At 41.4% G+C, this 14,020-nt stretch overlaps 1 protein-coding gene across 4 annotated transcripts in view; it reads left to right on the top strand.

Annotated features, from left to right (window-relative positions):
• TTLL7 (tubulin tyrosine ligase like 7) overlaps positions 1–14,020 on the top strand; it is a 1,782,535-nt gene that overhangs the window by 601,903 nt on the left and 1,166,612 nt on the right. For all 4 annotated transcript variants that reach the window (XM_044073411.1, XM_044073409.1, XM_044073408.1 and 1 more), the window contains exon 5: positions 4,619–4,686. In XM_044073411.1, the coding sequence (XP_043929346.1) occupies positions 4,619–4,686 (68 nt within the window). The remainder of the gene's footprint in view (positions 1–4,618; positions 4,687–14,020) is intronic.

Genomic DNA, 14,020 nt, shown 5'->3' with positions numbered 1-14,020 from the left:
AACATGGAATGAGGATTTATACATCTAGTACATCAGACTATTTAACTCATATGGCTTATTATAATAGTTTCATTGTATAGAAAATTCAGGATAATTTACAGTCTATTCCTAACAGTAACAGTGCTCATAGACTAAATAGTGTAACTGGTACAGTAAACAAGATAGGAGTGTACATGCTAAAGTATGCATATAGTGCTGTAGAGACTTCAGTAACAGCTGCCTTGACAGGGGGTAGTTTGAGAAGATTAATATGGCTTGGAAGAAAGCCTTAGAATGAGCATGCTAGCTCTAGACTTTTTAATGTTGAAGTGACTCACATTTTTTAGTTAGTGCACAGATTAACATTATGGTTGACTTGGAATAGAAAGACAACAAGGCTGCCATCTGAAGAAATATATGTAATCTTTTGTATTGTATTATATGCCTTGGCTTCAGTGGTCTCTCATTACAAGTAAGAAATGCTTTTATAGGAAAGGAACTGCTTCACAACAACTTCATCAGCAGACGTATTTCAAATGCAAGCAGTTAATCCTTGGTTTAGGCTGTTCTTGAAAGGGAAGACACAACTAGAGACCTTCAAAATGACTGTTACTCTCTTTTTTCCAATTCTTTTCCAGTACTGTAGGAGGCTAGTTTCAATGTCATCCTTCCTGGAAATGAACAACCTCAGAGGAATGGGCATTATGGAAACATCATTATGTTTAGGCAGTATAATTTGCCAAAAAGCAAAAGAAAAGCCTGCTCCACATGCTTCCTGTCACCTAGTCCTTTAACTGAAGAACCAGTTTTTAGCAAATAAAGTAACTCAAATGAGTCTTTTAGCCAGTAAGGTCAGGTTTTACTCCAAACTACTTCTGATTTCAGAAACGGACACCTCAGAACCATTCTGTAACTTGTAAAAGATGAACAAGTTCATAAGTGCAAAATCTTCAAGAAGGATCACCTTAGCAGTGTTTCATGTCATATCACTTTTGCCACCGTATTTTAACAGATGTGCCAGAGTTCTTAAGATGATCAACTATGGTCTTGTGACATCATTCTGTTCAGATGCTGGAATGATTTCTTTTGTGCAGTTCCTCGTCTTCATCAACTATTTATTTTACTTTGGAGATCTTCACACAAAACTTATTTAACTTGTATCTTATGGTTGTAGTAGGCTGTAGTCATTTTTTTAAAATAAAAAATAACCACGTTTCATATTTGTTGTCATAAAATACAACATTTTTGTTGAGAATGTGTTTCAAGGAGTCCAGGTATAAATAAATGTACATATAGTTAAATCCACATTTATCTCTACCTGGACAAGTCCTTCATCTTTCCAAAACTAGGCTTAATTCTAAACCTAGTGAAAGCTTTTCTGATTCCCATCTCACAGGTTAACATTTCTGGGATATATGTGGGACGCTTCTCATGATGACCTGTCTCCCACCAGTAAATGTTTCATTTCAACAGCTACAGATTTTTGATCTGGCTCATCAGTCCATAACTACTGCAAGAGCATTTCTCAGAATTCTGAGCTGTTTGGCTTCAACTGTCATAATGGAAGGACTCACAAGGAAGATTCAATGATTCCTCAAATTGTTTTGGACTCTACACCAGCGTCAGTTGTCCTTTCTTGTGGCATTTCTGGGATTTGTTAATAAGGAACTCCTGTGATGGGCAAAACTAAATTCATGTATACACAGTTCTAACCCCTCCCCTTTCCATTTCCCTGTAACAGCAAATTTATCAGACATTGTGGGGGGAGGGGCATTTTCCAAAGGACTCAGTTCATGGAATTTGGGATGCCCATTTCAGGAAAAAACACGTTAGCCTCAAAGAAATCATTGCCCTCATAAATTTATTAAAAGCCTTGAATCAGCTATGGACTCCAGGAACTGTATTAGTGATAACAGACAACATCATAGTGATGTCATATTTAAGAAAGTAGAGGGAGTGATTAGATCTTGCCCCCTGAGCAGCCTAGCAGTGATAGCCTGGGAGGTGTCATCTGTGCACAGTGTCTCCCTTCAGGCATCTTGTATCCTGTCAGAGCACAACACTGTGGTCTCACTGAGTAGATCCAGGACAGACCCACACAAATGCACGTTACACCCACATATCTTCCAGTAGATTGCTTACCAATGGGGAACTTCCCAGAGTAGATTTGTTTGCCTCCATTCACAGCAGACAATTACAGAAATTCTGTGCCAGGACTCCTTGCAAATAGGCCTTGAAAATGTTTGCTTTCTCTTTGCAATGGATAGGAATATTCCTCTGTGCCTTAACCTCTTTTTCTGATTAGTAGAATCCTTCTAAAAATCAAGGAGGACTCTTCCAAGATTGTTCTGTTAACTCTCTTTGGTCCAGACCATACTGGTTCTTCCTTCTCATGGACTTAGTCAAGGGCAGTTAGTGAAAGCTTCCTCACAGAGTAGACCTACTCACACAGAACAGTAAATCTCTCATGCAGCCCAACATTCTGAACCTGATTGTTTGGATGGTAGGTTTTTGTCCATTTTAGGCACCTCTTTACAGAGCATGTGCAACAAGTACTAAATGAAGTTAGAAAACCTGCTTCTTGAAAATTACATTTAGCTAAATAGAGAATATGTTCTAGTTGTTGCCTTGACAGAGACTGGGAGTCATTCCAGGCAGGATCTACACTGGTTCTCCAGTACCTGTGCCACTTGCTCAATTCTAGCCTGTCTTATATTTTATCAAAAATATAATTTGTTTAATTCATCTTGTCTGCTATTAGATTTCTCCTTCTTTCCAAGTGTAAATATCTTCTTTCTAAGTGAAGCGATTTTTGAAAGAGGTGTTGCATATTAAACCAGCAAGGGAACATGTGGCTCCAACATGAGATCTGAATTTTGTTTGTTGAAACTAACTTAACCACTGTTTGAACCTTCAGCTACTATTTCTTTAAAGTTCCTTACCTTGAAGACAGTTATATTTATTGCTCTGACCTTAGCTAGAAGGGTATCTGAGTTCCAAGCTCTAATGTCTATTCAACCTTTCCTGAGCTTTCAAAATGATAGGGTAATTCTTATTAGTAATGCATTTACGCCTAAGATGGCTTCTGAGTTCACTCCTAATCAGTATATTCACCTTCCATTTTTTCCCCAACCTAAAAACATTGAAGAAAGAATACTACATTCCCTGTATGGCCACATACAGCTCAGATAATAATTGAACAAGACAAATAATTCAAAGTGGTAGGGCAACTGTTTATTTTTTATAAAGGTAAGAAGAAAGGACAGCCAGTTTCCAAATAAATAGTATGCAGATGGTAATCTCAGGCTATTCAGTTCTGTTACTTTTACCATGGAAAAAGTACCCCCCCCCCCCGGATGTTAGAGCTCGGGCTACTTCTGGGGCTTTGTTGAAAGTGGTGGACAGTAGCGCTATTCTAGAGGCAGTATCTTGGTCCTCACTGCATAGTTTCATTAAACACTGCAAGATTCATTTTCCAGGGCCAGAACAGGATTTGCTATATCTATTCTTCAGGATCTTCTGATTGAGGTCCTGCATTCTCTACCAAGTGTAAACTTTGGCAATTATCCTGTACAGCTTTATGCTACTGTAACAATGATCTAATGTGTGTAAGCAAACTTGCCATAACAGTAGATGTTTGAATACTTTGCTGTTGCAGTACTATTAACCTCCCTCCACTCCCCTTCTCTTTCTCTTGCACTTATTTTTGTGTATATTTTTCTTATCTACTGAGTCATGGCTGTAGTGATGTTCTTTCACTATAGTATCAGGAGTTTGAATTTGCCATGTTTCCTGTTACAGCTTCCCTTAGTTAGAGGCAAGAAAGCCCTGAAGTTTGGCTCTCATGTGTCCTATTTTATACCAGTACACTCCCCTGCATCAGTGTATGTGTGGTGTGCGAGGATGGAGACCAAAAGCTTTGATATGCTGGCCAGACATCCATTCCTTTACAGGATATGTCCCATATAGCTTTATTCTACTGCAGCTGTGATCTACTCAAACATTTACTGGTAGGGTAAGTTTCTTAAAGAACTGTACTTTCAACACATGTAGAATCCCAGTCATAAAAGTACTGATTCTGTTAAAAGTAGGTTACAGCATCACCCTACTACTTAATTGTAGTGTTACATTTAAAATGTTGGATATTGCATACTATCTTTATTCTATAAAGCTTGCTTTATGTATTACACCTTGTGAATTATGCTTTATGTTTGTTAATCTGCAAATTGGATCAGCATGCGAGTGTCAACATGTTTGAGCCATACGGGCCCAGTTCATAGCTGATTAAGGTCCCTGAACCAGCACATCTACTCAGTTAGCAAATGTAAAATTAAATAATAAATGCATTTGATGGCACTGTGAGACCATAATGCCTGAAGAATTATTAAAAATGTTTGCAGTTTCTTTTCTTTGATTTTATAGTACTTTTATTATAGTTACATACTAGCACAGTTATCATTTATATTCTGCGGTCTTTAAGCAACATCATTACATTATTTTGCCAGTTAAAGGAGAGAAAAAAGAGAACAAGAACAAAACACTAAGGGCTTAACTGGTGAACCACTGTTAATCTGAAAGTAATATTTCTTTAAGCTAGGTGAATAAATCATTAATAACAGCAGCTGTTAAATTTTTTCAGCGAATCAATCACTTCCCAGGAATGGGAGAGATCTGCCGTAAAGACTGCCTTGCAAGAAATATGTCCAAGTAAGTTTACTGTTTGATAACTAGATGTTATAATCATATAACTTGTGTTTATGATGATAGTTTTTTTCCATTTATTATTGAAGCATTTCTGAGTATGCAAACATGCTGCATTAGATGCAGCATTAAAGTAGTTGTATGGTGAGTGACAATAAGGTTGATGTTGTGTTTAGGCACATAGTGTATTACTGCAGTCTACTTATAGGGCACTGTTCCCTTAATACAGACACAAAAACTGTCTGTAATGATGCTGTTTCTGCCATAACTCCATGCACAACATTTTCTGTGCAGTAAAATTTAGGAAGTTGTTTCTAAATGCACAAATAAAGCAGGGATCAGAAAATAATGATAGTATCCTGGATTTTGCAGGCATAAAAAGTGGATTATATTTCATTTATGAAAAAGGATTCTAGAAACAATATGTAGAGACATAGCAGAATAAAATGTATGTGAGCATACCCCAGGAAAAACAGGAACTCTTCTCTTTCATGCCAAGAAAGAAAAGGCTATAAAACAGATTCAGAGAACTGGGTTTGAATCCCATCCGCTCCTGCTTACATATTATGAATCATTTAATTTCCTGGTCTTCTCGGGTCTTCTTTGCACAGAGAACTTGAGTGTTCCTAAGACACCACGTAAATACCAGGAATGCACGTGCTGTACACAGTTCACTTGTGAAATGGTAGCAAGACATTTGTTTAAAGCTCATTACATTCGAATGACACCTCCAGGTGCATCTGCAGTTACCTTCTACTGACGCATCTAGGTGTCAGATATTGCTTGTTCATATTTGCATCAATAATTCCAAAGCCATGCTATGTATAAGGTTTTAAAATATTTCAGCTTTAAGCTGACATAATGGAAACTCAACTGCATTAATATTTGACCTCTGTCTGGTGCATAAATAGATATTAACTGTTGAATTTGAAGTTGTTGTTTTCATTTGCTCTTCAACCTGTGGGAACTCGGATCCGGCACGGATCTGACTCAGCCGCATTTTCTAGCATCAGATCTGAGCTCCAAGTCCCCCCCAACCCATAATGCCCCTGTCTCCCTCTTCTCCTGAGATCTCATTTGCGCGCAAGCGTTGGTCATCTTAACCCATTTAAAAAAAATTTAAAAAAAATAAAAAAAAAAAAAAGGCCCTCTCTTTCCATTTCTTTCACTTTCTTCTAACTTGAGTGTGTGTGTGTGTGTGTGTGTGTGTGTGTGTGTGTGTGTGTGTGTGTGTGTATATATATATACCTTCTGTTATCATGGCTGAGACCCCCAAGCCAAGGCTCTGGAAATGCACAGGGTGTGGACAGAAGCTGCCCCCTTCTGATGGCCACACACTGTGCATGATTTGCTTCGGGGTTCCCCATTTAGATACCTCCTGCTCAATCTGCTCAGGATTCAATCCCCGTGCATTGATCGACAGGAGGAATAAGTTGATCCTCAGGGGCCTCCTTCCTCAACCTTCCTCGGCGGCCCCTGCTTCAGCTTCCACCTCTACTGCTGCTTCCTCCACCCCAGCCTCTGGGACTCAGTCTCCTGCTTTGAGGTCCAGGACAATGAGAAACATAAGCACAAACACCGGAAGTGGTCTCCCAACCGTTCTTCCTCGGCCGAACCTCTGGCTAAATCTCATGCGGCTGCCAGCTCGGGCTCCCCTCAGCTACGATTGCCATGCTTCCCCTTTATCAGCCTTTCCCTGATGCCTCTCCAGGCCAGTTTCCATGGCTTCCTCCTCCTGGTCCACCCACAGCCTTTCTGATGCCAAGATGGACAGGATGATACAGAAATTCATCCGGACCCAGATCCAGAAGGGCGTCTTGCCTGCCCCCTCCGGGGCTGGGGGCGTGCAGTCCGCCTTTATGACAATTACTTCTTCTCCGATCCAACCCCCGGTTTTACAGTTCTTCGGTCTGAGGCCCTTTGGCATCGAGGGGTCAGCGCTGATTGTGTCTAGTACCTTGACGCCGACCATTATGCTGAGCAACTCGGCTCTGACTAGTTCGGAGTCGTCCGGCTTGGGAACCGTAGCCTTGGCACCGAATCCGAGAGGGTGGTGCCAGCTCCGGGGCTTTTGGAGTTGGCCCTTCCACTCGGAGTCTCAGCACCAGGGGGCTCGTCTCCAGCTCCCCCGTCATTGCAGAGAGTTACAGACCCGATCTTGACCCAGCTTCCTGGATTTGTTCTGCTTCTGCTTTTGACGTGGTGGAGAGGGTCTATCGAGACCCTTGAAGTTATCGTCCTAGGAGTCCATCCTGGGTCCCTCTTTTTCTGGTCCAATTTCTGCCATCCTGCCCCCTCAGGGACAGTGTGTTGCCTCTCGGCCTCAGAGAGTTCCCCTACGGGAACAGCCAGATGTTTCCAAGTCCTCTCCAGAGACCCCCCCCGAGGAGCCTCCTCGGAAACATACATGTAAAAGGAGGTACTTGGACTCCCCACAGGAGTCTGTCACAGAAGACACTGATTTAGAGGAAGGGAGGGTTCCACTCAGTCACCCCCAGAAATCCTTCACCAGTGCATGGGGGGGTGGTCTTTCCAAAAACCCAACCCAGATGAGTCGATGTTTCTGGTGCCATTTGGCACAGGACCCTCTACATCCTAGTTGTCCACTCCCATGGATCCACTGGTGGATTTAGTGACATCATGGACATGGAGCCCATTCCAAAGTGGAGCCCATTCCAAAGCACCATGACAGGATTTTGGGTGTGCCGTCATACAAGCCACACTGGTCTAAGGGGTCTCCAGTTGATGTCATGGAGGTAGTGGCAGTCACCAAGAAATAGTTCACTCAGGAAAGTTCTACAATCCATCCTCCGGACTGAGAGTCCTGGGCCATGGGCTGTTTTGGAAAGTAGGTCTACCCTTCAGCCACATTCGCGGTACATGCGCTGAACTATATGGCACATGTGATCAGACTTCAGTGAGACCTGGTCAAAGAGGTAGCTGAGTCTCCCCCAGAGTCCATGTTGGTGGAGGAGCACAAGGTGTTCTCCTGTCATGACCACCCTCACTTCCATTTCCAACACCTCTATGCGACTCCTGTCCCCCGCTACCGAAGGCGCCGCTAGAGCAGCCAGTACAGGCATTGCCATCAGGTGTCATGTCTGGCTCCAGCTTTAAACATTCTCGGAGCCCTTCAAGGTGTCTTTCACCAGTGCCCCATATGATGGTTCCACTCTTTTCGGAAAGGCTGTACGAGACATGGTCGAGAGCGAGAAAGACAGGAAGACCTTATCTGCTGTTGGGATCCATTTTTCAGCCCCTCAATGATCCTTTTCCCGGAATCAGTGAGGGGTGAATCACCTGTGTGTTATCCCTGCTGTGGCAGCCTTCGGCCGGCCCGAATACCAGAGTCAGTGTTTTTCTGCATCAGCTGCTGTCACTTGTAGACTGACATCAAGTCGTCAGTGATGTAAAACAAGTTAGCTGATGCCATTACATCAGTTTTTCTTGCCCTAACCAGTCTTTCTTGCCATGGAGCCTGTAGCAGAAGCAGTTTGCAAGTGTGCCGGTAGGTCGCTACCAGAGCTCGGATTACAGCTGAAAATGTCTAAAGCTAAGTACACCGTTGGGGATCCTTTTTCCTTGCACTAACCGATGTCCGAAAAAGTTAACAATTGTCTCACCTGTGGAAAGCAGATCCCACACCAAGACTTCCATTCATACTGCATCACTTGTTTAGGCCCAGACCATGATGTCCCCTGTTGCCGGTTCTGTACCCTCTTTAACGCAAGAACCATTCGTTGTAGAGCTCCTATTGTAGACAGGTATTTTCGTCCTCCGTTTTCACAAATGGCGTCTGTCAGCCAACAATCCTTAGACATTCTGAAAAAACGTAAGGATAAAGATAGAGACAGACCACACAAGGTTAAGCTTTCCGACGACTCTACTGCTAAGTAGGTCATCAGTTCTCCGGAATTCAATGAGGAGCTTTCACAGCCCCTGATGCCCAATACGATATCTATGCATGCCTCTACTGAGACCCTTTTGGAGTTCGGTATGCTGCAGAAATCTTCTTCATCTTCGGAGCCTTTGGTTGTCTCTGCCTCGGTTGGGTCCAGAGCCGCGATGCTGGCACTGTCGTCCGAGGAGGCCTTTTGCATTACTGATTCTAGACAAAAATCAACGTCTTGTCATCCTACTACCATTTCTCTCAGACTGATGGATACTCTTAGGCCTAGAAGCCAGGCCATGCCTAGAAAATCTACCTCCAGCCACCATCTTACTCTTGCTCCACCACCCCAAGCCCAAATGCTTGAGATGGTGGAGGATCTTATCTCCCTTATCAGGGGCAGTCAGGCCACAACTTCTAAAAGGAAAAGACACCCTTCTCCTGAACTAATGACAGAGCAGGATTCTGAGGAATCTGATTATTCAGATTTTGAAGAGGAACAACAACCTCTGACTGCTTATGAGGATTCGGATGCAGAGGAATCCTTTCCTTCTGCCTCCCCACCAGAAGACCTTTCCTCTGGGGAAACCCTTCACACCCTCAGGGAACATTTCAACTGTGAATCTCAGGACTTCCCTCAGTCTAAGAAAAGGCTAAGAGAGTTTCTAGACCTGCCCCAGCACAGACCCTTGGCCATCCCCCTATCTTAGAAGTGGTGGATGATATTTTCCATGAATACAGCTTTCTCCCAGTAAACCTGACAGGTATTACAGAGTACTAGATTCTCACAAATACCTGTACAGAAATGCTGCTGCAGACCTGGAGGTCATTACACAGAGACCTAAAAGAGCTAGGGCTTGTTCTGCAAAGAATCCTACTCCTTCTGACAAGGATGCCAGAGGTCTGGATAGATGGGGTAAAAAAGTTTACACCTCTGCAACCTTAGCTATCAGAGCACTCAACTGTCAGTTCCATATGTTAAAATATCAACAACACACTTTGGAACTATTAAAGCAAAATATTTCTACCTTTCCTGAATGTGCCAATTCTAAAGAGTTAGAAGATTTACTGCACTCTACTTGTCAAGTTGCAAAACACTCTTTACACTCTGGATATGATGCACTAAAAGCCTCAAGCAGGGCAGCAGTGACAGAATCTGTTATTAGGAGACATGCATGGCTGAAGGAACAACCTCTCCCTGATCATGTCAAGTCTAAGCTTATTGATGCACCCCTACATAAGGAGCAATTGTTTGGGGAAAAAGTAGAAGAGGTGCTTAAAAGATGGAAGACAAAGCAAAATCTATGCAAACAGTAAAAGATTTCTTTCAGGTTCAACCTCCTAGATTCAGCAGGAATTTTCCTTCTTAAGCACTGGTCTTTCCCTGTACCTAGCAGACAGGGGCAAGGTAAGCCCCGCAGGGACAGACCACCCAGGCCACTATCCCAGGGACAGCAGAGAACCAGACAGTGGACCACTTCCACCCCCAGAGGCAGGGAGTTCTAAGCAATCCCTCTATGGCAAAAATTCTCAATGACTCCCACTCCCCCCTCTGCCCTCCTTCCACCCACCAAAAGCTAGGAGGCAGGCTGTCCCTCTGCAAAGAAAATTGTCTTGCCTGTAACAAAGGACCAATGAGTCTTGAAGATCATTTTTCAGGGATACAAATTCACTTTCAATGAACTCCCAATTCCCACAGGGTACCCAGACTTGCCTCCAAATCAGAGGCATTAAAACAAGTCCAAACTCTAATATCCCAGGGGGCAGTAGAACCTGTTCCCGCAGATCAAACAGGCAAAGGCTTTTATTCCAGGCTATTCCTTGTCCCCAGAAAGGAGGGCACTTGGCTCCCCATCCTGGATCTATCCATTCTGAACACCTCCTTGGTGGTCCCCAAATTCAAATTGCTAACTTTGAAGCAGCTGCTGCCTATGCTGACAAAAAAATGCATGGTTAGTGACCTTAGACCTAAAAGATGCGTACCCCGACATTCCCATAAGGGAATTCTGCAGGAAATTCCTGTGCTTCAGAGCAGGCTCACAACACTTTTAGTTCTCTGTGCTTCCCTTTGGCTAATCTACTGCTCCCAGGGTATTCACCAAATGTTTAGCCCCGGCCATAGCATTTTGTAGACAGAGAAATATACAGATTTACCCTTATGTGGACGACTGCCTCATTCAGACAGAGTGCAAAGAAAAGCTGCTCCAGGACCTCCGCTTTGTCAAAACCCTCCTAACTTCCTTAGGGTTCACCATCAACAAGAAGAAATCAAAACAAACACCCTCCACGAGGATCATTTTCTTGGGAGCACTGCTGGACACAATATTCCAAATGGCCTTCCTATCCTCAGAAAAGCAGAGCTTGCTGCCTCTCTCCTTTACCCAGCTGTCATCCAAAAGTCACCTCATGGTGAGGAAGTGCATGCAAGCCTTGGGGTACATGGCATCTTGCATCCTTCTAATTCCTCTGGCAAGGCTTCACATGAGAAAGCATCACTGGTGTCTAAAGAACCTTTGGTGTCAACACTCACAGCCTCTAGAGACCTCTCTTCCTCTGATCCCCTGTATAAGGGCCGAGTTTCTCTGGTGGGCAGGGGCCTGTGCCAAGAACAAAGATTTCCCCTTCATCCTCTGCCCCACCGGGCAGACTATCACCACCGACGCCTCAGACATTGCTTGGGGTGCTCACTTAGAAGGCAGGTGCACCCAAGGTCTTTGGGATGCCCGGCATCCTCCCTTACATATCAACCAAAAAGAAATGATGGCAGTGCAAAAGGCTCTGACATCCTTCCAACCCCATCTCAGGCCATGCGTTCTCCTTAGCAAAACAGACAACACCACAGTAATGTGGTACATCAACAGACAGGGAGGGACCCAATCTTACCCTCTGTGCAGACTAGCCATGAATCTCTGGCTGATTGCCTTCTCCATTGGATTACACCTAATAGCAATAGAAGGCAACAGTCAAAAATTACGCAGACGCTGGAAGATAAACTCTTTATAAAAAACACGGCAACGCTTTCAGGTAAAAACCCTTCTTCAGTGCATACATTTCAACAGTTAAAAACAAATTGTTTATATAGTGTGGGTCAATATCACATGACTTGCAGCCAAATAGTCACATGACATGTATTTAATAAGACATAGTATTTTTCACTTTAATTTAGTTTGTTGTAAAAACTTTAAAACAGGTTTCAATGTTACCACATCATTTATTCCTGGTGGTTTGTCTGCCTGTAACCTAAGTATCCAATCATATTCTTTCAACTCCAATTTGTTATTTATATCACCCCCTCTTTGTGTTGTCTCAACTACATGTATAACACGAAATGTAAATCTATGCTTAGCTCCATGTTTCTCTATATGCTTGTATAGAGAATTAGTTCTTACAGCCCTATTGATCTCTGACTTGTGTTCAATTATTCTATTTTTTAATTTTCTTATAGTTTTACCTATATAGAACCATTTAACACTCAGAGCATGTCGCCATGTATATTACCGAAGTAGTGTTACAAGTAGCTTTAACATTAAACTTATAAACTTTCCTGGTGACAGGATGTTTGAATAAGTGACTATTTTCTTCATGAATATCTGTACAGCATGTACAATTATAACATTTGTACGTTCCTGGCCTTGTAATATTACCGGCTTTCAACGTATAAAAATCCTTGTAACACAATTGTTGCTTCAGTGTTCTCATGTTTCTAAAAGAAAAATATGGTTTGTCATCTAATATTTTCCTTACTTCCATACATGCCATCAGTATAAGCCAGTTTTTTTCTATGACCCTTTGTACTAAATGTGTATTAGAGTTAAAGGAAGTAACAAATCTTACTTTCTTGTCAGATTCCCTTGCTTCACTCATTGTGGTACCCTCAGTATATGTGGGTTTAAGAGTAGTATTCCTTAGGGCTATGGTTTTATTCTTATGTTCTAAAACTAATCTACTATTGTAGCCACTAGAAAGTAATTCCTGTACTGTAGATTCAAGTTGTATATTAAACATAACCTCATTAGTATTCAATTTACTTACTCTGCCCAACTGTGATCCTACTATACTCTTAAACACATGGGGAGCATGCATACTGCCAGAATTCAGATATCGTCCTGAGTGTACCTCTTTTTGATGTATACTTGTTTCAAAGGAATCTATAGTTTTATTCAACAATAAATCTAAAAACACTATCTTGTCCTTAGAAACTTCCATTTTAAACTTTAAAAAATTTGTACTTTCATTCAAATATAACAAGAAGGACTTTAACTGAGGCTCAGTCCCATTCCACAATAAAAAACAATCATCTACAAATCTCTGGTAAAATGCTATATTGTTTGCAAAATTATTGTGTTCATTTAGTATAAATTTCTGCTCCCAAATGTATAATACCAGGTTAGCATAGGTGTTTGCTATGGAAGTACCCATAGCTACACCCGATATTTGCAGATATATTTGTTGGTCAAACAAAAATATGTTATTTGTTAAAACTAAATCTAACAATGCACAAATAGTTTCTACTTTACGTGCTGTATAAGAAGTTTGTTCCGTTAAAAATTCTCTTATACAGTTAATACCAAATTCATTAGGTATTACTGTAAAGAGGGAGGTAATATCCAACGTAGCCAATATAATATTATCATATGATGTTATTTTTGTTCTTGATAACTGTTGCCATTGTTTTAGCTTTATTAAAAAATCATTAGTATCCTTTAACACAGTGCTACAACCTTTCATATAAGGATATAATTGTTGTTGTAAATAAATGGATATGGGTTCAATAATCCACCCTCCACCTGAGACTATAGGTCTCATAGGTAGATCTATGGTGGATTTGTGTATTTTTGGAACTCCATATAATCTTGGTATAAGGGGACATGGTACTGTAAGAAAATTAAAAAGGTCTATATCTATATCTTCTTGTAATTGCAGTTCATATATGACCATATTAATTGTACTAATACATTTTTTAACATCACTATTGCTAATCACTTTGAAAGCTTTAGTATCATTCAATAGAGTTCTCATAGAGTGTATGTACTTATCTTTGTCCATTATAACAGTAACATTACCCTTATCCGCTATTTTAATTATAATATCGTTATTATTAATTAATGTTTTCAGTGCTTTATGCTCTTCCTTATTCAAATTAAAATTTTTTGACAATGCTGTACTTTCACATTTATAGTTACCATTATATATTGCTCTAATTTCTTGTTCACATAAATCGTGAAACGCTGTCAATACAGGTACATTACTCGGTATGAATGTGCTTCTCCGTTTACATTTAGACTCAGCATCAAAAAACAGAACAGCTTCAACTAGTACACTAACACCAACCAAAAGGTAAAACAGCAGCCCTTTAGGACTCAGCAAACATGTCCGACGATAGAACAAGGTACATTGAATTTATCAAGCTTCATGTTAACAGAAGCACATTATTCATTGCTACAAAAAGGC

This window comes from Protopterus annectens, chromosome 5.part1 (assembly GCF_019279795.1).
Source record: "Protopterus annectens isolate FY-2018-M chromosome 5.part1, PAN1.0, whole genome shotgun sequence".
NCBI lineage: Eukaryota > Metazoa > Chordata > Ceratodontiformes > Protopteridae > Protopterus > Protopterus annectens.
The sequence above is the reverse complement of the archived record's forward strand: the minus strand, read 5'-3'. Positions and strand labels throughout refer to the sequence as shown.